The sequence below is a fragment of the Gouania willdenowi genome, chromosome 8 (genome assembly GCF_900634775.1).
Source record: "Gouania willdenowi chromosome 8, fGouWil2.1, whole genome shotgun sequence".
Classification (NCBI taxonomy): domain Eukaryota; kingdom Metazoa; phylum Chordata; class Actinopteri; order Blenniiformes; family Gobiesocidae; genus Gouania; species Gouania willdenowi.
Genome location: NC_041051.1, coordinates 26,912,925 through 26,935,445, shown reverse-complemented (window position 1 = coordinate 26,935,445; position 22,521 = coordinate 26,912,925). Strand labels below are relative to the sequence as shown.

General features: G+C 39.1%; 2 protein-coding genes across 7 annotated transcripts in view; both read right to left on the bottom strand.

Annotated features, from left to right (window-relative positions):
• Positions 1-5,706, bottom strand: part of LOC114469043 (RNA binding protein fox-1 homolog 2-like) — a 66,263-nt gene extending 60,557 nt beyond the window's left edge. For all 6 annotated transcript variants that reach the window (XR_003674702.1, XM_028456282.1, XM_028456283.1 and 3 more), the window contains exon 1: positions 4,890-5,706. Coding sequence is in view for 5 of the 6 variants with exons in the window: in XM_028456282.1 (XP_028312083.1) it covers positions 4,890-5,123 (234 nt within the window). In the remaining variant the exon portion in view is untranslated. The remainder of the gene's footprint in view (positions 1-4,889) is intronic.
• A 5,030-nt stretch (positions 5,707-10,736) lies between these two features.
• Positions 10,737-22,074, bottom strand: LOC114468372 (uncharacterized). The gene is made up of 14 exons (XM_028455230.1): positions 21,472-22,074; positions 20,168-20,326; positions 19,107-19,225; positions 18,074-18,245; positions 17,790-17,908; positions 15,986-17,699; positions 14,525-14,629; positions 14,209-14,384; positions 13,695-13,771; positions 13,315-13,427; positions 13,043-13,223; positions 12,614-12,758; positions 12,434-12,503; positions 10,737-10,941 (listed from the first exon to the last, which is right to left on the bottom strand). The coding sequence occupies exons 1-14, from the start codon at positions 21,965-21,967 to the stop codon at positions 10,922-10,924; spliced, it is 3,666 nt and encodes a 1,221-aa protein (XP_028311031.1). The 5' UTR covers positions 21,968-22,074; the 3' UTR covers positions 10,737-10,921.
• Between the last annotated feature and the right edge of the window lie 447 nt (positions 22,075-22,521).

The following is a 22,521-nucleotide window of genomic DNA, read 5'->3' as shown; positions in this document are numbered from 1 at the left end:
TTTTTTTAAAGTAGTGCGATTCAATTTCAGTGTATCAATGTGAACCGTGACACCTTTGAATTGATTTTTAACTGCCTCACGATTAATCTTTACATCCCTATGAAAATGCTTTTGAAATTGTAAGGAAATCCAGTGCAGTGCATTTTTAACATTCATTCTTAGCAGTGCCATAAAAACTTACACATTTACTTTCCATGCTGTTTTTTCTGAGCGTTTTTAAACAAAAACACTTAATCACTGATCTGTTACATCACCCCTCTCCCCCCTCCCCTCCTGCTCTGGTCCATTAAAGCGATCATTCTGGTCGTTAATGCTCTCTTCGAAAAACTAGCTTTGATCTCATTAACGTGACACAAAGCCTCTTTGCGGCCAACGATAGGGACTCACCCGAAACACAGCAGAGACGACTGAGGGGTCTATGACACGCAACTGTGTGTCCAAAACCCTGGATAACAGTCTTGCCTCGAGGAGGAAGCATTAATATTAGCGATAAGACATGAAAGAGGAAGGCAGGAAATAAATATGAGAGGAAATGGAGAAAAGGAACGAGGTGAAAGGGCCTTGCAGAGATTTGAGTGAAAGGAGATAAATGGAGTAATTGAGAGAAAAATAATTTAAAAAAATGGAAGAAGTTGGGACAGCAGCAAAAAGAGATACAAACAGTGGAAGGGGGTTGGCGTTGGTGTGCTTCAGTGGCTCAGTAAAAGCTTGCAAACCCAGAGTCAATTAGCAATCTGGAAATATGCCTGAGGGAGCCAGAAGAGGGACAAATCAGAGGGCAGTGAGGGGAGGGGCATGGGGGGCCAGGAGCAACAAAAGAGAAGAAGCTGCACTCTCATTTATTATTACAGTCCTGATTTACAGTCAGCCTGGAAGGTCAGCAGTCTGCACGCCTAAGCTCTCAGCAGGATTCCCGTCGTAATTGCAGCGCTTCACATTCAGCATCGGGAGCGTCCTGAGACCTCATTCATCCCGAGCACGTGTGCAGCTTCCCAACCAGAAGTCATTTTCCCTTTTCATAGATCCGTTCCATAAAGTGCGATTGAACTCATCTTTATTCAGGCTGTGTCCTCCTGTTTATCCCTGACGTCAACTGATCATGTCCCTCGTGCCATCCATCACTCTTCTTTCATGCTTTATGGGGATCCTAGATGGATGCATGCTAATGGCTCAGATTTTTCTCTCCCTGTCCTCTCCATCCTTCATTTCACCACTCATCTATCATTTGCTCTCACACACAGCCCTCCTGTTTTTGTCCTTGCAGCCCTATCAACCCACTTCTCCATCCACCTACTCATCCAATCTCCACTGGGCTCCAATGGCGTGACCCTCCCCGAAGCAATCGATACAACTGGCGGTTCGAGAGAATCGTTTTAACCTCCTTCGTCACTAGTGGCCATTTCTTTCTGAGACTCATGGAAAATTCAAACCACAAAAGAATGGTTGATGTGATATTGCAGTAAATTAAAGCCTTTTGCCCATTTTCATTGGATTTGTATGCCTTTAGAGCGATGTTGGCGCTACTTTCCAGCACTAAAAACACCAGACGTCAGCTGAAATGCTCCTTTGCACTATTAAAATTCTTTCAGTTGGTGTGTGTGTAGGTGTAGAATGATGTGTGTTAGTGGGAACGTAGAGACTAATTCAGACAAAGAAAGTAGGTGAGTAGAAGCCCACGACTTTCCTGTAATATTCACATCACTTGCCATTTCCACTACTTAGGAAGTACGGTATCCTGTTCATGAATAAGAGTCGTAAAAAGGACATTTAAACTCAATGACTGAAAATGTCACTTTTATGAGATGTACAGCATCTCCAATAAACTCTTAAGCAAGTCAAGGATATTTTTATTATAACAATGCTCTCAAATGCTAAGAGTCTTACAAATATATTCTGCTCCACTTTAAACTATTGTACATGTGGAAATGTCTGCATTGAAATTGGGTCTTTCATCTTTTACCAATAAACGCCAACAAGCTATATTTATTTTATTTAGCTTTTGTTAATGCTTCAAAAGCATCAAGAGGAAAACTAAATGTGAAAGCCTTAAATGGTTTCAGTGACCAGTGCTTTGTAGCCCAGTGATTGGACACAAATGGATTGCATCATCAATGCTTGACGACAACAGTGGAGATAAAAGAGTAATATTGTTAAAAACCAAAACTATGATCAGATATATCTTCATCCAGAGCTTAAGAAATGATTGCCACAAAAAGGAAACATACATCCCCACTAAACATTTTTGATGGCAGCCAAAGGTCAACACGAAATGGGTTGGGCTTAAGAGGATGATGCTTTCATCGCAGACCAAAGGATGCGTCTGTAGCACAAGGTCTTTATCTGAACCCGATGGGCCGGGTCATAATTTCTATGATTCTACATGGGCTCGGGCCGAGCTCGGACACTGTGCGATAAAGGAGCGGTCAGGTTTTGCGTTGCGATGAGCATGAGAAAGATGGGCAAATGTGAACCAAAGGCTGGCCTCTGGCAAATGAATAAATTATGTTAAAAAGTGTATAAAAGACTTCTTGACAAAGGGCAAAAATGAACCATGTACAATGTCGGGCTGTAAAAGGTCCGAGCTTTAAAAAAAAAAAAAAAAAAAAAGGCTTCATTTTGGTGTGGCCAAATTCCGTTGGGTTAGGCCGTAAACGTTACCGAGTTAACTGTTTACAGCAAAAAATATTGTAGAATATTGTCGCAAAACATGTAGGCAAGGGTTAAGTCTGTCATATAGCTAATGTGAAGTCCATCAATCGGATCATATTACATTAGATTTTGCGCATAAATGTGCGTACAAATTTGCGATGTCCAAAAAACATGTAGGTGAGGAAATATTCAGTGTCGGAATACAATATCTACTTGATTGTGTTTAAAAAAAAAAAATAAATAAAAAAAAAAATATATATATATATATATATTTATTTATTTATTTTTTTTTTAAATAATATTGCCATTTTAGTTTTTTTCTGTCTGTTTTCCACAATCACAGAAAATCAGTAGTTATTTAAAATTAGAGATTTGTACAGATCAATATAGCTTTGCTAGTCATTTTATAATTTTTCACATCAGGTCCATGTGGACACTATTATCTTTTATTAAATACATTTTCTTTATATTTCGTCAAAAATGCCAGGACAGACTAAGAAAATAATTTAATGAAATTTGTTTTACCAAACATCTTTCAAAGCAAAACGATCATACAGTAACACATAATATGCATGTTACCAACTTACTGATAACTGAATGGTTAAACACTTTCAGTGATATGGATGCCCTACATAACAAGTGACATTTGAAAGTTACATGGTGAGGAACACTGTCCTCCAATTGGGGAAAAAAAAAAGCAGTACCCAGTTTATAGCCAGTACGAGTAATATTCTTTTAGATAAAAACCCATTAAGAAGTTTAATAACCTTTAACAACATGATCAACTCGGATAACAAAGCTGTATGCTCGGTATATGGATAGAGCTTTCAGAAAGATTACATTTACTACTGATTATCAGGTGCAAACAACAGATAATCAGAGGTGTAAAGACTACTGATATATTCTACTCAAGTAGAAGTACTGTTACTTGATTAAAATTGTACTCAAGTACAAGTACAAATAAGTCATCCATAAAATACTCAAGTAAAGAAAGCGGCTGGGTGTTGATCAGAATATGTAGAAATTTAACAAATTACTTTACTTCTTTTAAAATGTACTTCAGTACAAGAGAATTTACTGATTTAGAAATATACTCCAAAAATACAAGTGCCCATAAAAGCAACTCAATTACAGTAACAAGAGTATGTGTTACTTTCACCTCTGCAGATAATACAACCACTACTGGAAATCTTGAATAACGTATTTTAGAAAGAATACCCGTTAACAAGAAGGGGAGGTAGGAGGGTGTTGCATGAAACGTCAGATTACAAAAATCACCCAGACATGAAGAAAGCATCTTGGATGGGAGAATCTCTAGGAAAACGCTGACGATGAGTGGAATGCACCAACACTAGAGGAAAGCACTGATTCTTGGTACAGATGGCTGCTGATGCTGTGCTGTCTCAGCAGTCCAGCTATGATCATAGGGAAGACCCAGACTTCAGGAGGGGCCCCCTCTGAGATCCCTGTGCTTCTTCAAGCCTGCAGCCAAAAAAGGGCTCTGTTCTTTGTCTTTCACGCCACTGACCCTCCCCCAATTGCTGTCTGCCTCTCTCTTTTAACACCTAGCCACAATCAGGAAAAGGGGGCACACAGCACATAGGAGGGCAATTAATACAAACTGCCTTAGTCCACGAGATTTGTGAGGACTAATGAAGATCATAATCACAAATGTGAACGTTTTCACATGCTGTGCATGAGCAAGATAACACATGCAGCCTTTGCAAAGTGTGACAAAGCCATGGTTTTGTCACAGTGAGACATGCATGGTGTGATGAAGGGCTCTGATCTTTGTTGTGGTGCTGTCTGTCTGTCTGTCATAACCCTGGAGCCTGGATCACATTACCTTTGTCTGCTTTGGGCTGTGCTTCTTCACAAAAGCCACACACATTTCTGCTATTACTGTACTACAGTGCAATTAGGCTTTTAATCAAAGTAGGATATTAATTGACGTAAAGGTGAGAATTTAATGTTAAATGGAGGCAAAGAGTCAGGTAGTAGTTATTTCTTGATGGTTTTGAGGATGGATGGTGTGATCTTTGTTGTGGGGCTGAGTCTGGATCACATTACCTTTGTCTGTTTTAGGTCGTGCTTCGTCTTCACAAAGTAACGCTATTACTGTACTACCAGTGAATGATGGCAAAGGGTCAGACTGATGTTATAACATCTAGTTGGTTTTACTTGTGTTTGCTGAAATAAAAATAAAAACGCCTCCTTTGTGTGTTGCACTGCCTCCTTACCTGTCCAATGTCACCCACGACGCTCCCAGTCCCGTCTATCCGCGGTCTCTTGCACTCCGCCCCGGTTAGGTCAGCCAGAGCAGCGGCCACCTGAGCGTCTGGCTCCGGGTCTCCACGCTTCATCCCGCGGACCACCGCTGGACCACCAGCCGCCGCTTCGATCTCCCTTTCCCGGTCCATCATCCCGCGGCTGACGGGAAGCATTATGGAAGCAACGTCGGTCGACATTAACATTGGACGGACAGACAGTCACTGGTTTTAACGTCTTGTGTTATTAACGTCTCCGTTTCCTGGTCTCTCCACAGCTCACAAAGGGGTTTTTCCAAGCCGTGGGTGATATGGACCAGTTCTCCAGTAGCATGGGGGAGTCCACAGAGTATTGTTGGGTTCGGCTAAGCCACGCAGACCATAGTTACCGTCCCTGGGTCGCTTCACGCTGGGGGAAAGTCACACGACGACGCCGCGCAGTGAGCAAATATCTGAGCGGAGACCACACGTCCAAGCCCCGGGTCCCTGACAGGCTAATTAGCCAGCTAACATGAGCTAGCCCGCTAGCTGAACATTCCGCTAGCTCTCCTTATAAACGTGGCTCTCCCTCTCTCACACACACGCACACGCACAGTGCCAGGAGGACACGCTGAAGCGATCCTCCTCCCGCAGAGCCGCACGCTGCTCTCTCTCCTCGTCCCGGGCTGGGCTCGGTAGTCTCCGGTTCTCTTCGGTCTTCTGCCGTGGTCGTGGATCAATCTTCCTGAGGCGTGCAGACTGGGCTGGATTTCCTCTGGTCCGATTCCCGGCTGCTGTACCACCTCCTCCGCCTCACTTCCCCCACCCATCTGCATGTTCTCACCCTGTGGAGTATTTTAATAAGGACTCAAAAACATGAGGGTTAAAAACTATCATTAACATGTTTTCCTTAAAAAATAAAAATAAAAATCACTAACATGATTATTTATACATTTTCATTTGAATTTAGCCTCTCCATTTAATCCCAAATCGTCCATACCTGTATATTAATGACAAAAGTACCAACAGGCAATGACGAGTCCAACTTTAACTCTTTGCTTTTAAATTACAATTTTATAATTTGCAGATCATAATGTGTCCATAGGGACAAAATATTTATTAACAGGTATGCAGTATTTTTATTTTAGCTGCTTGTCCATTTGTATTATTACTGACAGACATTGTCACATATTAAACAATACATAAGTAAATACAGAATACAAACTGCAGTTATAACTTTTGGTTAAAAATAAATAAATAGAAAATTAAAAAAAAAAAAAAAGCCAGTTACTTGGAACATATGTGTGAAATATTTTAGTTAGAGTAGAGTAGTGTAATTTTAAACTTGCTTGGCAGACAAAACCCCCCCAAAAACGTGTTTGGCTTAAGTACCCCATTTCTTTTATTTATTTGTCCAACTAAAACATTTTGCTTAGAAAACAACTATAGATCATAAAGATGGAATGAACGAGTGATAACACACATTTAAAAAAAAAAAAAAATCTTATTTTGTAAATAAGAGAAAAGAAACAGTATTTAGTGCAGTGGTTCATACCCTCTTTTAGATCGTGACCCCATTTTAATTTCAAGAACTTCTGGCGACCCCAACAATACATATTTTTTTTCTATAATTAATTTTTGATCATGTTTGAGCCCAGGATTTTTTTTTTTTACTGCATACTAGTTAAACTACATTTATATTTCACAAAATAAAAATATAGAAACACAGTTGTTTAAGATTGTGAGTTGTTTTATAATAATAATAATAATTACAAAATTTCTAAAACATATTTAAATTTTTCAGAAATTTCAGGCAGTGCCATTTAAACTCCAGGTGACCCTACACGGGGTCCCGACCCCAAGGTTGAAAAACACTGATTTAGTAGCTCCTGAACAGAGTTGTTTGTATAGTTTTTTATCATTTCTGGTCATCTCACGCCTAAGGTGTGATCAAGACTGACACTAATTTGTTAATTTTCCACTCCCTCTCTCTCTCTCTCAAGTACCCCCTGTAGTGCCATTGCGTACCCCAAGAGGTACACGTACCCCCATTTGAGAAACCCTGGAGTAGAGCACATGTTCCTAAGCCAGCTGCAGGCTAGTCAGCTTGAGACTTCAACTGTAATAAAATAATCAGACTTTTACATTTGCTTCAACTTTTACAAATGAAAGGAACAAAAGCAATTGAAATGTTCCACACAGTAACAATATACTGTATCAGCAATAAGGTTAACACCAAAGATCTACAGAAAACCCATTTCATAGTGGGACAATAACCAGATTGATTTTCAAGAAAATCAAAATGTATCGACTTCTTCTATTTTTAATGTTATTAGTGTAGGTCATGCACCATTTTTCCATTGAGTGGTTCTGGACTGTAATTATTTTCAGCCCATGTCTTCAAGCTCTTCATCAGATGCTTTCAGCAAGCTCTCAGTACCTCAGTAAAAGCTTTTTTTTCTCTTTCAAATATTGAAATGCCTGAGAGCTCCATTACCTGCAGATAAATCTGAAGAAACAATTGTTTGTGGTCACTGAATATCAGACAAGTGAAACTGTGGCTATGAATGTAGATCCCAGTGAGGCTTACATGTGTGCAGTGATCTGTACACATTAGTCAAGCATGGGGGAGGTTCCATGCAAATTTAGGGCTGTTTTCGTAAAGTGGTTTTTCACAGTCATTGATCGAGAAATTATTCTGCTAATTTTGAGGCGACCATGGATCAGTGGTAGAATGGGTCGTTCAACAACCGAATTTGGGTTGGGGGTTCAAATCCAGCTCTATCCAAGTCATTGCCATTGTGTCCTTGTGCAAGGCACTTTACCCGCATTGCCAATATGAATGCGGTGTGTGAGTGTTGGTGGTGGTCGGAGGGACCGATGGTGCACTATGGCAGCCTCGCTTCTGTCAGTCTGTCCCAGCGCAGCTGTGGCTACAATAGTAGCTTACCACCACCAGTGTGTAGAGTGAAAGAATGATGCACATCAATGTAAAGTGCTTTGAGTGTCTTTGAAAAAGCACTATATAAAATCTAATGCATTATTATTATTAACCATGGTATTCACAATGCTGAGAAACACCTATAGATGTAAATTTATCAGGTAATAAAACCAGGAAGGAATTCAATTCTCTATTAATTTATTCTGCATTGGTAAACAAAGCAAAAGTTAGAGCCAATGGTTTTCGGAGGAATCATTAAAATCAAATTAAACGTACATTGCAAAGTTTAGATCTGTATTTATCAAATTGGTGGCTGAAACTGGAAAAGCACATGAAAATAAATATTAAACTCAGATTTCTCTTCTGGTCAATCACTGCAGTTATGATCAGATCAAATCATGGAACAGGTGAAGTTCTGTTTGGTCTTTGTCTTTCTAATTCAAGTTTAAAATCTTACTGAAACAGGGAAAAGATTTCCATTTTTCCCCTTGTCTTTGTCATGGAGAATACAGACCTAACTTAATGTTTTTCTGCCCCCTGGTGGATTTCTGTGAAACTGCATCTCAGACAAGCTATCCTTGACTAATATTTTTTGGCCTTCACGCCTGACTAAACACTTTTTGGTTTAGAACATTCATATTACTAGATAATGTACAAATTGCTTAAAAGAAAAATATGGAATCATTTCAAATGCAAGTGATTTCTTCATGTTTTTTTTCCCACTACCAAAACTTGTCAATTATTGATGCTCAGCAGCCCCCCATCCAGTTCAAGACCATGAGATGTTTTTATTTCTCCATTAGCACAGGGCACTCTTTGCCTAAGAGACAAACTTTGGTTTGTACCAAATGATCACCTCAAGGTACCTAAAATCCTCCAAACACACCCATGGATAAAAGCAGCTCCAGTTACGCATTTCAATAGATGATTGATGTTCATTTTGGCTGACAGCCACAGAGCAAATGTGCACTTTGTGTTGTATTTTCTGTCTTGCTCTGTATCACCATATTGAGATCCTTTTTCATCTTCCTTTAAGAAGTAATTTTTCCACTCACTGAACTTGCAGTGACCCACAAAACTTCACTTAATTAGATCTGACCATTGAAACACATGATAAATATAATTAACATTTTGGACGTTCTACAAATGCATTTAATAATTTTTCAAAGCAATATATATAATGTTGATTGAAATGAACTGTGTTATAGTAGCCCACTGACGATTATGGGGCGCCAATTGTAAAGTTGCGCATGCTAAAATAAACAGCAAGTTTTTGCAACAAACCCCGTTTAAAAAAAAAAAACGTTTGATTTTGACCAGATTTACAGCAATAATTGTGAAGTCTGTGATATTTCCTTTTTTGTATACATATGCCAATGTTAAATCTAAATGTTAAATGTAAATCCAAAGCTAAATGTTAAATTTGAATCTAAATGCTAAATGTTAAATCTAAATATTGAATGTTTAATCTAAATGTGGAGTGCAATCAATGAGTCAATGAGATTTTGTGTTGATACTTTGGGTGAATTTGCATATTGGCTAAATATTTTGGCTTCACATGTAACATTTAGATATACATTTAACATTTAGATTGACAGGAAAAGTAAATATCACAAACATTGCAGTAAATCTGGTCAAAAGTCACAAAACAAATTCACAAATGTTTTTTTTTTTTTAAACGTTTGTTGCTAAATGTTGCCGTTTACTTTTACAATTGGCATAGCCCATATACAACCTATCATTTCTGCTGCCTTTAAAGCAATTTTACTGTATCCAAAGAATCTTAAAATCTCCCATATTTTTAGTCTGGATTGTGACTCCATCCTCAGAGAAAATTATTTGTGTTGTCTTCTGAACCATCTTGGTTCCAAAGCTCCTGGCAAACTGAATTGTTTATCATTTGTCTCAAGAAGCTTGTGACTAAAAACCCATGGCCAACAATAGTGATTTATGGTCTCAAACCTAGACATTTTCATGCCTCTCCATCAACCACTACTCATCACAACCCTTTTTTCAGGAATAATTTACAAGTTGTTAATAAAGCAAATGAAAGAACTCCTGAAGTTTTTAAATGGCTTAGAGATCATCAGAAAATATTTCCAAATTCCAGAATTTGCATAATTTTTTTTTTGATGGAGCAGTAACCATTTCATCAGTTATGTTCTTTTCAATTTATCCACTCAGTCAGCTATATTTTCCATTAGTGTTGCAGTATTTGCTAGAATCTTAAGAATTTGGATGCAGAAACATCTTTACATTACCTGCACATATAGATGACAATGTCCTAATATTAATTTGAGACTTGTACACAAAAACCAGATACGGTACACACTGAATTAGTACGCAGCACAACCAATCATCTTCCCATCCAGGTCATTGTCAAGCTTCTCCTATCTGATTATAAAAAGTCTCTTAGTCAAAGACCATCAGACAGCATTGGGATCAGTGGCTTAGATTAAAGTGAAGCTCAGGCAAGGTGACATGGGTAATTAATCAGCCCTGTGATGTTGTACAGCAGGTGAATGAGAGACTTTTAAGAAGAACAAGTCAGGATTGGCAGCTCCTTTTTGTCACTTTAGAGTTGAGAATAAAAGGAGAGAAAATGCTGCTCTAGTGCAGAAATGGTCCCAAAAAAGAAATGAAAAGGCTTCAGTATGGAATTAGCAACAATTGTTAGCTCACCAATAGAAGTCAAATAAGGTGATAACTAGTGTTCTTAACAGGCACTTTTAATAATATTATAGGAAAGCAAACAGGTAAATAAAACAAATTCTGATGTATCATATGAGGTATATGCAGAATAAAATGGAGTTGCGTTAAAAGAACCACTTTAGTTTCTGTTTCAGCATATAGGATGACAATTGATATACAAGCAAATCACAGAATCTTAATAAATGCAGAGGAAACTCCCATTAACTGTCAATTCCATTAAAAACTAGAGTTCTGTTGCTGTAGTTCTTCATTGTCAATGAATATTTAATGAATTGGAACCAAGTTCTTCATTGTCAAGCGTTACCAACATTATTTGTCTATAATAGATCACATAAACACTTCACAGTTGTGTCCAAGGGTCTTTATTTGATGCTCACATGTCAGTGGGAGGACCTGGAAGAAAACAATAGTCATGTTTATTTTTATGTGAGTTTGCTTGTGAGTCACATTTTCTGACATTATTGAATATGTGTTGATTGAAAAGGGTTGGTGACACTTTGATTTGCAGCTGTAGTGTCGGTGACGCCCTTCACAAAGTTTAGGATTGATTAAAACACTGAAGGGTCCATCTGTGCTGCATCTGTGCTACACGACATGAATATTGTTGGTTGGGGCGGTGAATAGTGAATAAACACACTCAAAAAGCACTTTATCAGGAACACCTGCACGCTGCCACTGCAATCAGCTAATCATGTTATTAAGAACAGGGCTTTAAAAAAAAAAAAAAAAAAAAGCTAATCCACATCCAGGCGTTGAACAAATATGTTCATATTTCAACATTAAAATGAGGCAAACACACCTGTGAATTTGATGCTGCACAGGATGGGTAAAGAGATTCCTCCCCAATACATTTAAACCATGTACTGCTTTGGTTAAAAGCTTTTCTATTTAATGAAGTGGAACTAAAACTAAGTAAAAACATTAGCAGAGCGACTTTCTAAACAACATTTAAAAAACAGAGTTAAAGGCAATGTCTCCGCATCATAAAAAATAAATTAGGTTGAATCAAATCTACTGCCTTGGTCAAAGAATTAACAATGTGGACATTTCTTTAAAAAAATCCCGTTAACTTTCACCCAGTGAGACAAAGAAATGCCACCGTTAGTAGTTAATGAGAAACACTTTAAGCTCTGATTCATTAACATTCCAACAAAAGTGAGATGATGAAGTCAGACTAGCAGCTCAATATCAGTAAATCTGCTGCTGAAGCCACATTAGTCCCATGTAATTGGTCTAAATCAAGGCCAAGGATCCTGTAATAGCCAATTTCATTATAATACATCATTATGCACAGTGGAGGCTCTCTGGTACCATTTTCTGACAAAACGTCAATGACTTTCTTCACCCTGTCTCCTGCTACACATTTGGAACATGTTTGAGAGGGAAATTTACAGCAGCATTTCAACGGTTAAGTTTAAAATCAACGGATATAATGAAAGAACATTTTAAAACGACAGGAAACAAACAATGCTAAAATAAAATAAACCTGCGTCCATTGCAGGGGCAGGACAGGAGGAGTTTGTTTCCAAGTAGTTTTAAAAACACTGTCTCCACCCTCTCCTCTGCACACACCCAACACAGCATAACGTGGATGGCTGTTCATCATAGGAATGGGATCCACACAAGGTTCCTGCTGCTTAACAGAAGGTTTTCCTTGCCGCCCTGATGAATTCATGTTGGGTGTGGGATACATATGTATGTGTATATACGTATATATGCATATGTGTGTATCCATAAAATGAAGAGTCCGTCCTTAAGACTGCTCTACTGTAAAGTGCCTTGAGATACCATTGGTTATGATTTGGCGCTATACAAATAAAGATTGATTGATTGAAAAACGGAATCTATTCTTTTCAAAGAGTCAGTCAGTCATTTGTCGTCTTACTTTTGATGCAGCCTAAAGTGCAGCCTCCATCCACAGCCGAGCAAACTTCTGTCAGGCACATAAAGTAAATCTGAGAAGAAAAAAAAAGGTGAGGCAAAGTCATTTTGGTTCTACACTGGTCCACCTTAACCACGGTTACATCTTGTGGAATTTAAGTGATTGTTGTGTAAGAAAGGATACCTCTGGGTCCTCCAGAGAACCGTGTCCACCTTTAACAACGTGCTGGAAACTTTCTGGGGGGGGAGGTAGGTAGCTGGAAATTCTGAGTTTTTTAACATAAGATTTTTCGGAGGGAAGCAGCTGAGAAATGCTCAGGTTCTGACAGCTGAGAAAAAAAGAGAAAGATTACCACCTGTAAATGAGGAACATTAAAGTCAACTCGTGATAAAGGAGAGATGACATTGGAATGACTTTGGCTCATTGTGTGACACACACACACGCACGCACGCACGTTTAAAATACAGTGAACAAATTATAAGCACAAGTTTAAAACAGCACACCAAAACAAGTACAGACCTGGTCCTGGTCTACTGCCCAGAATCCGCCTTAAATAAAGCCAAACAAGATCCATCACGCAGCCACATATTTTACCATTCAACGTAAACCTACCCGTCATACACAAGCACCGAGCTGGCATACATGTTCTGGGTGTAAGCAAGGCAGGAGTGAAGGAGCAAAGCCAGGCCAGGCTCCTGAGGGTCCGGCAGGCTCACCTCCACATACAGCGGTCTGCTTCGTATGTGGCTGAAAGGCAGGTGAGCCTCTGAGTGGTATCTACTAAAAGTATCATCTACAGGAAAATGTATGTTTCAATGTTTAAAAACCAAACAGAATCCAACTCTCAGTGGGCTGAACAATTACAGAGGATAAAAAGAAATCACCTGTGGCGATTCTCAGCCTCACGGAGGCAGCAGAAGGTAAAGACGGTTGGTCCATCACATGAAACATGACCTCGCCTGGAGAACCAATGGAAGAACTACAACCAACTGTAAACCTGCAGACACACACCACTCACTTTAATGGACATGAAGCCAAGACACGGAAACAGAGGATCAACAAGTGGTCTGCAGAAGATGTAGTATATTCACATGATGCTTATTCCACATTTTTAGGTATTTTAATTTTAACTACAACAGTCAGAGAGAGAAGCTGCAGCGCCAGAAAATGTGAAAACATTTTTCCATCACTTTACCAAAAAAACAATAACTTCATAACAATTCATTCTGAATAAAATGGTAAACACAAAACAACAAAATCCTACCTGACAGGAGCGTTTCCACCATGGTTAGGATAGACACCTTGGAGGTCCAGAAGATGGAGCACCGTTTGACCAAACATCTGACAGGTGGCAGCACAAACATTCAAAATGCCAACATAGTTCCAAAGTCATTATTTAGCTTATCTTATTCATGCTAATGATAGATAATGACAGCGTAATGTCAGCCTTTATGTATAAAACCTCAAACACAGTGTTGCATAATATAGTGACCCTACAAGGCATAAGCTCCACTTCCATATGGGAAGATTTCGGAAAAATTAGGAAATTTATTCTACATAAGAAAGTGGATCGTTACTCTAAACAGATTCCTGAGCCATTTTTGCATTGCTAGCATTGTCCTGCTAAAGGATTTCACTGCAACCTGAGAAACCTTTAATAATGAAGGCCTTACACGAGCTGTAACAATGCCTTTGCATCTCATCCATGGCATAATGATAGCAGCATGATCCCCCATGCATGTTGATAGGAATCTAATGTTCTGCACAAAAACCCTTACATGTTTGTTGACTCCACAGCCATCCAGAGGAACGATGTAAATGTCCAGGTCAGAGTTCAGCCTTCGCAGAGTGCAGGACATGTTACGGCCATCAGAGGAACGCACTGTGGGCACCACTCTGGGTCCTACCATGGAGTAAGGCACCGCAAACACAAAATACTGCCCCAGTGTGCAGTCTGTTGGCCCAGAGAAGCATGTCAAAACCCTTCCCCCATGTCAAATGGCAGATACTCAAAAATCAAGCATTGTCAAAACCCTTATGTCTTTTTTTTAGCTGCTTTTCATGTATTAACAGACCATAATATAGTAGCCATACCCTTTATAGTGTGTGAACAGCAATCTTTTGAGTTCAGGCAATCAGGGTCCGGCTCAGACCCAAAGCCACACCGCGAGGTGGAGTGCACGTTGGTCTTGGCATAATCTGTGCACAGACAGCAAAATGTTAACCACAAAATAAACTTTGCTGAAATGTTTTACATATCAAAAACATAATAAATGAACATTAGCACAAAGATGCAGAATGGAGAAACTTTTATTGCAACCATATGAAGATTAATATTTTTTCTTTATTTGATATCAACATCATAATTACCTTAGTTACCCAGATGTATTGTTTTGAGTTAGGACATTTGCAAATTTACAATACCTGTCCACAGGAGGCTTTTAAAAAGGTCAAAAGTAACAGAAATAATAAGAAAGTAAGGAGGAAATATGCACTGCACAAAACACAAAAAGAAAAGCAATATTCAAAGTATAATACAGTCATTAGTTCTGGGACAGAGGCTACACGGGCAAGCGAGAAACCAGGTCAAACTATTAATGTGAACACCGTTGTTTTGATTTTAGCCATTCAACCTTTTTCATTTTGTTAAAATCACTGAAAAATAGGATCCAGTGAGCAATCATGATCAGCTATAACACTATGGCCACTGAATACTATTCTGATTAGGAAACCACCAAAATTCTGTTTTGTTTGTTTTCGCAGCTAAAACAAGCCGAGAGCACCTCTGAAGGTTTGATAAGTACTTGAAAGTTGGGCCTCTGATTCTAAACAGTACCTTATATATGTTTCCATGAAGGCACTGCAGTAATGCTACTATGGTATGTGCAAAAAAATATCCACGAGTCAAAAGATCAAAGGTTTCTCAACATAATAGTAATGGCCACTGTATGCTTAACATGAGCTCCACCACCCAATAATAATAGTCACTCCTTTTAATTTGAGTTCCTGATTCTCTCTCAACAAATCAAACTTGGCCCACCTACATTTGGAGGACAGAGTGACAACTGCCTACAAGACTCTTCATGACATATGCTTTGATAAATTGTGTTGGCTTGAGATTTCCCTCAAACTAAAGTACATTTCTGAAAATTTCCTGAGCTAGCAATGGTTCCCAAGCTTTTTTTTAATGATTCATTAACGATTGAAAAACTTTAGTCTTTCCCCTTTATTAAAAAAGGGAAAAATTGTGCCCAATCTTTATAATCAATAATTTAAAAAAACAATGTGATAAAGCGTTTTTTTAAGTGCAAAGAATATTTTTTCTATTTGTCATGTTTAAAGTTTGGCAAGGTTTTTCTTGTGCCCCTCCCTGTCATGACATCCCTACCCCCCAGTTTGGGAACCATTGATTTAATGAATGTCGACTTGCTGCCTCATTTCACTCTCTTCAATTTTAGTCATTTCAAACACTTCTGCATTCTAGATTACCATTACATTCAAAACAAAACTTGCCTCTAGTTTGTGACAACCACTGTCTGTGTGCGATATAATTACCTTTTCTGGCGTTGTTTTGTGGCTTTTCTCCTGCAGCAGTGAGCCCGACAGGATGGCGGGCATGTTGCTGACTTGTATAACGTGAATAAATGCTGTTTAAAGGATTGGGCATTGGGTGAAGGATGTGCGGATCCGCCGTCTTTTGTACCACCATCTCCATAGAGTTGTATTTAGACTTTGAAGAAAGCGGAGAATCTGAGGTTTTAGAGTTCATCTGACGAGAAGGCTGCACCTGCCGGTGGCCTTTGGACACTTCAGGCTGGTAGTACAGGTAATAATAATAATAGTAAGGATTTATTGCTCCATTTGGATTACTATAAGGTGGAGTGAGAGGCATGTGGGGGTTAGCTGGAAAGGACGAAACTTGAAAATGTGGTTCTGTAGATTTGACAGGAACTGGATGCATATTGTTGTATGCACTAAGCCAACCCTCTGGTCCATAATGTGCCTGATAGTACTCGTAATATGGATGATGGCGGTACGGATAAGAGGTATAGTTCAATGATTGATTAGGAGTGTAATGTCGATCAGGAAGTGGAACTGCAACAGGATGTGTAGCAGAAGGAAAACTTCGCGGGCTGGGTCGGGTCATGCTCTCTTTGAGCTCTTCTTTCTTTTCATGATCTTCAGACAAAAGTGGTGTAAATTCCTCCTTAACATGAGTTACAGGTGCATTGCTCTCATCCAAATAGGCCTCTGTGTTGTCTTTATTTGGAGATGGAGACACTGGTGTATAAGTTTGTGATTGATCAACTGGCAGATTTGTTTTCAAAGGCTTGTCCGGAGGTAAAGGACTCAACTTCTTAGCTTCACCTCTGGCAACAGGTGGGAAGTAGTAGTAGTACTGGTAAGGGTACGACTGTTGAGGGTAGGCTACATACATTGGAGGGGCATGGTTTACATGGTTAGGAATCGCTGGAAAGACCTGAGGATGAGTCCTGGGTATGGGTGAAACAAAACGGTCTGAGTAACCTTTGCCGACGGCCTCATTTTCCTGAGCTTCAGGAGGCAGCAGTGGAAACTGGAGATTATGTTCTGTTGTTGACGGTTCTTTGGCAACTATGGGACCAAAGATGTTTTGTTGAAGAGGGAAACCAGGAAGAGGAATTTTTGGGTGATGGTAGTAGTGATAGTAGGGGCTGAAATCATGATGTGGGGGCTGTGCATGAGGAGCTCCCAGCTGAGCTGGAAAGCCTGTGGGAGAAGATCTTTGCATCTCAGAATAATCATAAATAGCAGTCACTTTGTCATGACTTTCTGGATTTTTGTTGAGAAACTCTTTACTCGTGGGCTCCTCTTCTTCATCTATGGTTGATGGGGAATGATCAAAGTCTCCATATGGCTCATTGGGAGTATTATGTTTGGGGTAATAGTCCCTATAATCAGGAGGATGAAAGAGAGATTGGGGAGTAGGTGATATATCCATATTATGAATTGGTGCAGTGGAAGGCATGGCGGGGGCGTGGCCATCAGGATGAGAGTATACATGATGAAACGTTGGGTGAGGATAATAAGGCGGGGCAAGGTAATATGGGGGGAGCCATTGAAAAGGCTCCAATGAACTTAACACAGGAGTTGGGGCCCCACTGGTTAAATGGGAAGGGCTGGTTAGCTCAGGCTGATGGTTAACGGGGAGTTCTTCTGAGGAGGTAACAGGACAAGCCAACGTGAAGACCTTATTTGCGACATCAAGAGTAAGTGTGTACTTTCCATCCTTGAAGAACAAGAAAAAAAAGTTGAGTCTGAAGCCAGAAGTATAGGCTGAATGAACATGCATCTCAATGAATGGATGCTGATTTTTTACCTTTTCAGTGATGCCACACGTTATAAACGGTGCAGAAATAACCATTTCTGCACCTTGTTGGTCCAAAGTGTAGCCGCACTGCTCTGAAAGCTGCACCAAAGGAGTCCATTCACCTCTAACTGCAAGGTGTGGGCAAATAATCTTATTGTTGTGAGCAAGAAAGTTTAGAGAGGGTTAAAAACAGCAGCTAGAGGCTTTAAGGACTTCTGGCTAAGCTGAAACAAATGCAGCACAAAAACAAATATATGTTTATTACCTGATGGCACAGAAAATGAGAAAGTTACCATTGACCAGGTGCTCCTCATTCACTCGCTGCCCTGGTATTTTGACAGTCATACCAGAAGGGAAGCAGCAGAGAGAGGAGGGCCCCACAGCATGAGGCAGGAATGGAGGAACTGGACAGGACATCTTCACTGGAGCCCCTCTCCACAGCAGAGGCAGCACATAACTGCCATCCTAACACCAACATGCAGAAAACACTTTCAACATACTGTATCATTGGTTAATAGCGCATAAAAAAAGTGAGGAAACCAAATTATTATTACTTGACTTGTCATTTTTAAAACTATACAGAAACATTAATGCAGATAGCAATAATCCCAACTATTTAGTTTAAGAAAAATGTAATATGGACCAAAACTCAAATATTTTTTCTCAAAATGGCGACATACAAAATAAAACTTGATATTTTTAATTCAAATAAAGTCAGACCAGATAAACAATACTGGGTAAAATTTTGTGATTCAAAGTGACTCACTTATTAACACACTTTTGGGTCTTTTCTCTATAAGGGACAGCACGTGTGAGTGAGTTCTGTAGTGTGGCTTGTTTAGTGGAAGGTCTGAGTTAGGACGCACTTAAAAATCCATCCAACTATGCTTTTCATGAGTTTTAGCAAAAGCAGCAACTCCTAAAACAAGTATTTTATTACAAAATGCGCTATAAAAATATATATATCGATATAGGTGATATTTAATTTTCTATATCGGCAAAACAGAAAACTTGATAGATCTTGAATCTCGATATATTGCCCAGCCCTAGGTAATGAGTTAACAAATCTACTTCTACAATGAGTAATCCTAATTAAATGTAAAAATAAACATTAAGTAAAACTAAAAACATGTGTCCCCCACCCAGTTTTAAATGACACATGAGAGCCTGAGTCATTTCAAGCTATAAAAATATGATTTCTAATTGCATTGTCGAAATAGGACAGACCACGGCTTGACTCAGAAGCAAAGCTTTTAAAATATTTTATGTTTTAGAGAAAATCTAAAATTTCTGACCGATTTTGAGCAGACTGCATGAAATACACACCTCTTGAATGACTTGGCAAGCATCGTACTGAGCCATGAGGCTCAAATCTCGCCACGATGTCACGACAGAGTAACCACAGTGTGGTGAGAGCTGGGACACGGGGACTGAGGAGTCATTTGCTAGAAAGAAAACACAAGCTTTGACTGATAAGAGCATTTGTGCAGGGGGGGGGGACCACCCTCCCAGTGGTCAAAAGTTTTCATTACAGTTCTCCCAAATTCATAAATATAAAATTAGTCTAACACATTACTGCTAGTTTCATGTCACAGATGTTAGTTCTACCTCAGGTGTGTGCTGTGTAGTATACGTTTTCAGTGAAATGGTCCCAAACTTTAGGTTGGTTTTTCTTCTGTTGTGCAATTCTTCTTCACAATGTAAATAGTGAAGCGACACTGCACCCAGCAGTTCATTTATAATACTGCAGCAAAAATTAAGCAGAATTTACAACTTTAAACGACGCATAGACGCAAATCTGTCGAGTCAACATTATCAAATATGTTTGTATTTTTGCATTAATGTATATGTTGCACACGTTGTGGTTGGCGCGAATCTCGAGACTGTCTATACATTTAATTTTATCTTTTCTTTGCACCCCCCACCCCACCCCGGCCAGGATCTCAAACTTTACCTATGTCATCTTAGAGTGAAACGTAAGCTTAAGTGTAGAATACCGTATTTTTCAGACTATAAGGCGCACTTAAAATCCTTTAATTTTCTCAAAAATCGACAGAGCGCCTTATAATCAGGTGCGCCTTATGTAGGAAATTAACTGTGCTTCAACATACTGAACTGAAAAAGTGAGTGTATTGTTCTGTATTTCATGTGTTAAACCTGAACAATGTTGAGTTATTGTTAATGAGTTGAATAAAGTTTGACTTATCTGACTATTTTATTTTGCTTAATGCGTCTTAATAATAATAATAATAATAATAATAATAATAATAATAATAATAATAATAATAATAATAATAAACCGGTACGCCTCATGTATGAAAATAGACCCATTCATTGATAGTGCGCCTTATAATCCGAAAAATACGGTAAATAAAACTCAGCTTCACCTCGATCCAGCAGCAGCTGTACAGCCCGTCTCCTCCTGACAGTGAGGGTCATGGCATCATCTCCACACTCCACCACAGGCTGCAGCTTCTGCCAGCTCTCCTCTGAGCCGCTGACACGCTGACCTTTGTTCCTGCCCTCGCCTCGCTGAGCCCGGACTGCTGTAGGAAACAGCAGTGATCAGCCAATAAGGAGCCTCTTTATACGTTAGCAGCTACTGGCTGAGCGGGAAAGACTTAAAACATTCATAACACAACAGTTGGACAATGAAGGTCATAATATTTTAAAGCGTAGAAGATTTTAGGTAACCATTCGTAAGAATTTTGATCCTCATTAATTTAGCATTAACTCTGGGTCTAGGTTGCAAAAGATCTTTACACTTTGTGCTCAAATTATGATTTTATAAATAAATTATCTTCATATCATATCCAGTACAAGGAACATATATTAATTAAAACAAGCACAAATGTATTATAAAATGTATAGTAAAAGATATAAAAGAAGCCCCTCAAAATGACAGGATTTAAAACGGCTTTATTGGATCTCAGGCACAAAAGAAGAGTGAGGTTTAAATGTTTGGTCAATACACACTGAATTGCAAGAAAATGATTGATAAATTGTAATTAAAAAAAATAAATAAATGTTTGGTCAGCAAAATTAACTATTTTGTGCGTATTTCATTAAGGGAGCAAAAAGAACAAGGTTACATAAAAAAGGAATGCCTCAATATTAGCATATAGATTGATTATATAATGTAAAAAAATAAATAAATAAATAAAAAATAGATATATTTCTTGTAAGAAAACAAGTAATTTCAACATTGTTGTGCTGTAGTTTGCACTTCTATGTATAAATCAAATACAAAATATGCAAGAAACTAGCAATATTCAAGCATTAAGAGATAGATATCACTCCCAACAGGATCTTCACTTTAAATGTTCTACATTTTGTACCAATTTCTATTTAATTAAGGGAAATATGTCAATTTGAGGAAAAAGTAAGAATTTTGTGAGAATTTAAATTCCCCCCCAACAGTTTAACATTAAAAATGACTGCAATCATGCAATATAAGCACCAGGAAAACTGTGAGCACCTGCAAATATTGTTAAGTTTCATTCACACAATTCTTCATGTTTTCTCTGTCATTTTTACTTTCGCCTGCAGGCTGAATTATATGCTCCAAAGGGCCGGATTTGGCCCCCGGGCCATGAGTTTGTGCGCGGAAAACAAATCAATGCGCTCTGAATTGCAAGAAAAATGATTGATAAATTGTAATTTAAAAAATGACAGTAATCTGAAGTCCTACCTGAAGCAGCAGAGTCGGACTGGTATCCCAGACTGGGAATGTTTGCCTCCAGTTGGCCCGAAATGTAGAACTTTCCCGGGACAATGCGTCTGATTTCCCCTTTACTACAGTTCCCATGAGCAGGGCTGTGCGGGGAGAAGACCCAGCGACCTGAGGGGGGCCTCGGCCGGTAGTACAGGTTTTTCTCCCCAAAGGCGGACACCATTCTGCGCTTGAGCCTCTGCTCGGGCCTCGACCCGGAGCTGTTGGTTTCCGACCCCGGTCCATCCCGGAGGTTCTCTGGTCGGGGCAGGTGTGTAGGACCGTCTTGTCCGTCTGTGGAGCGGTGAGGCCAGTTTAAGGAGCTCTCTGTGGGTGAAAGGTCGATGGAGGGACGGGTGAAGAAAAATGGCCGAGCGGTGCGCTCACACCGGCCCGCGGACGGCAGGTTTATTACTGATAAGATAGAATAAAGAAGCAGAACACTGCAGTAGTGTCTGTTTAGCTTCAGAAACATTTCCTATATTGTTTTCTTTATTTTTCTTAGCTCCAAAACACTAAGACTCGGTCATCTGCGGCAGTATTTCACTGTTTTTTTTTGTTTTTTTTAAGACTTCCTGCCAACACACCTTGCCACTAATTGGATTTAATTGACCAGCACACGCATGCGCAGTAGGCTTGTGCTTGAACTAAACATTACGTATATTGAGTAAAATCACTCACAATTATGTCTAAGACAGATTTTCTTTATAGTCACGTCATGTCTTATGATGCATAAACAAATCAAACGTTCCAATTTATGTCAAATTAAGTTCCTAATATGTTTTTATGTAAAATACCAATAAATAAACAAATTAAATGATGATGATGATGATAATAATAATAATAACTTTTGTTATTTATTATTGAGAGGACGTAGTAGGACAGACATGGGCAGGTTCGAGGGGCATATGCGGCCCTCAGTCTAATTTTGTGCGGCCCTTAAGGTACAAAATAACAGAGAAATACAGAAAACAGTAAAAACTACACCAAATGAATTCCAAAACACAAAGAAATTCACAAAAGAACAGC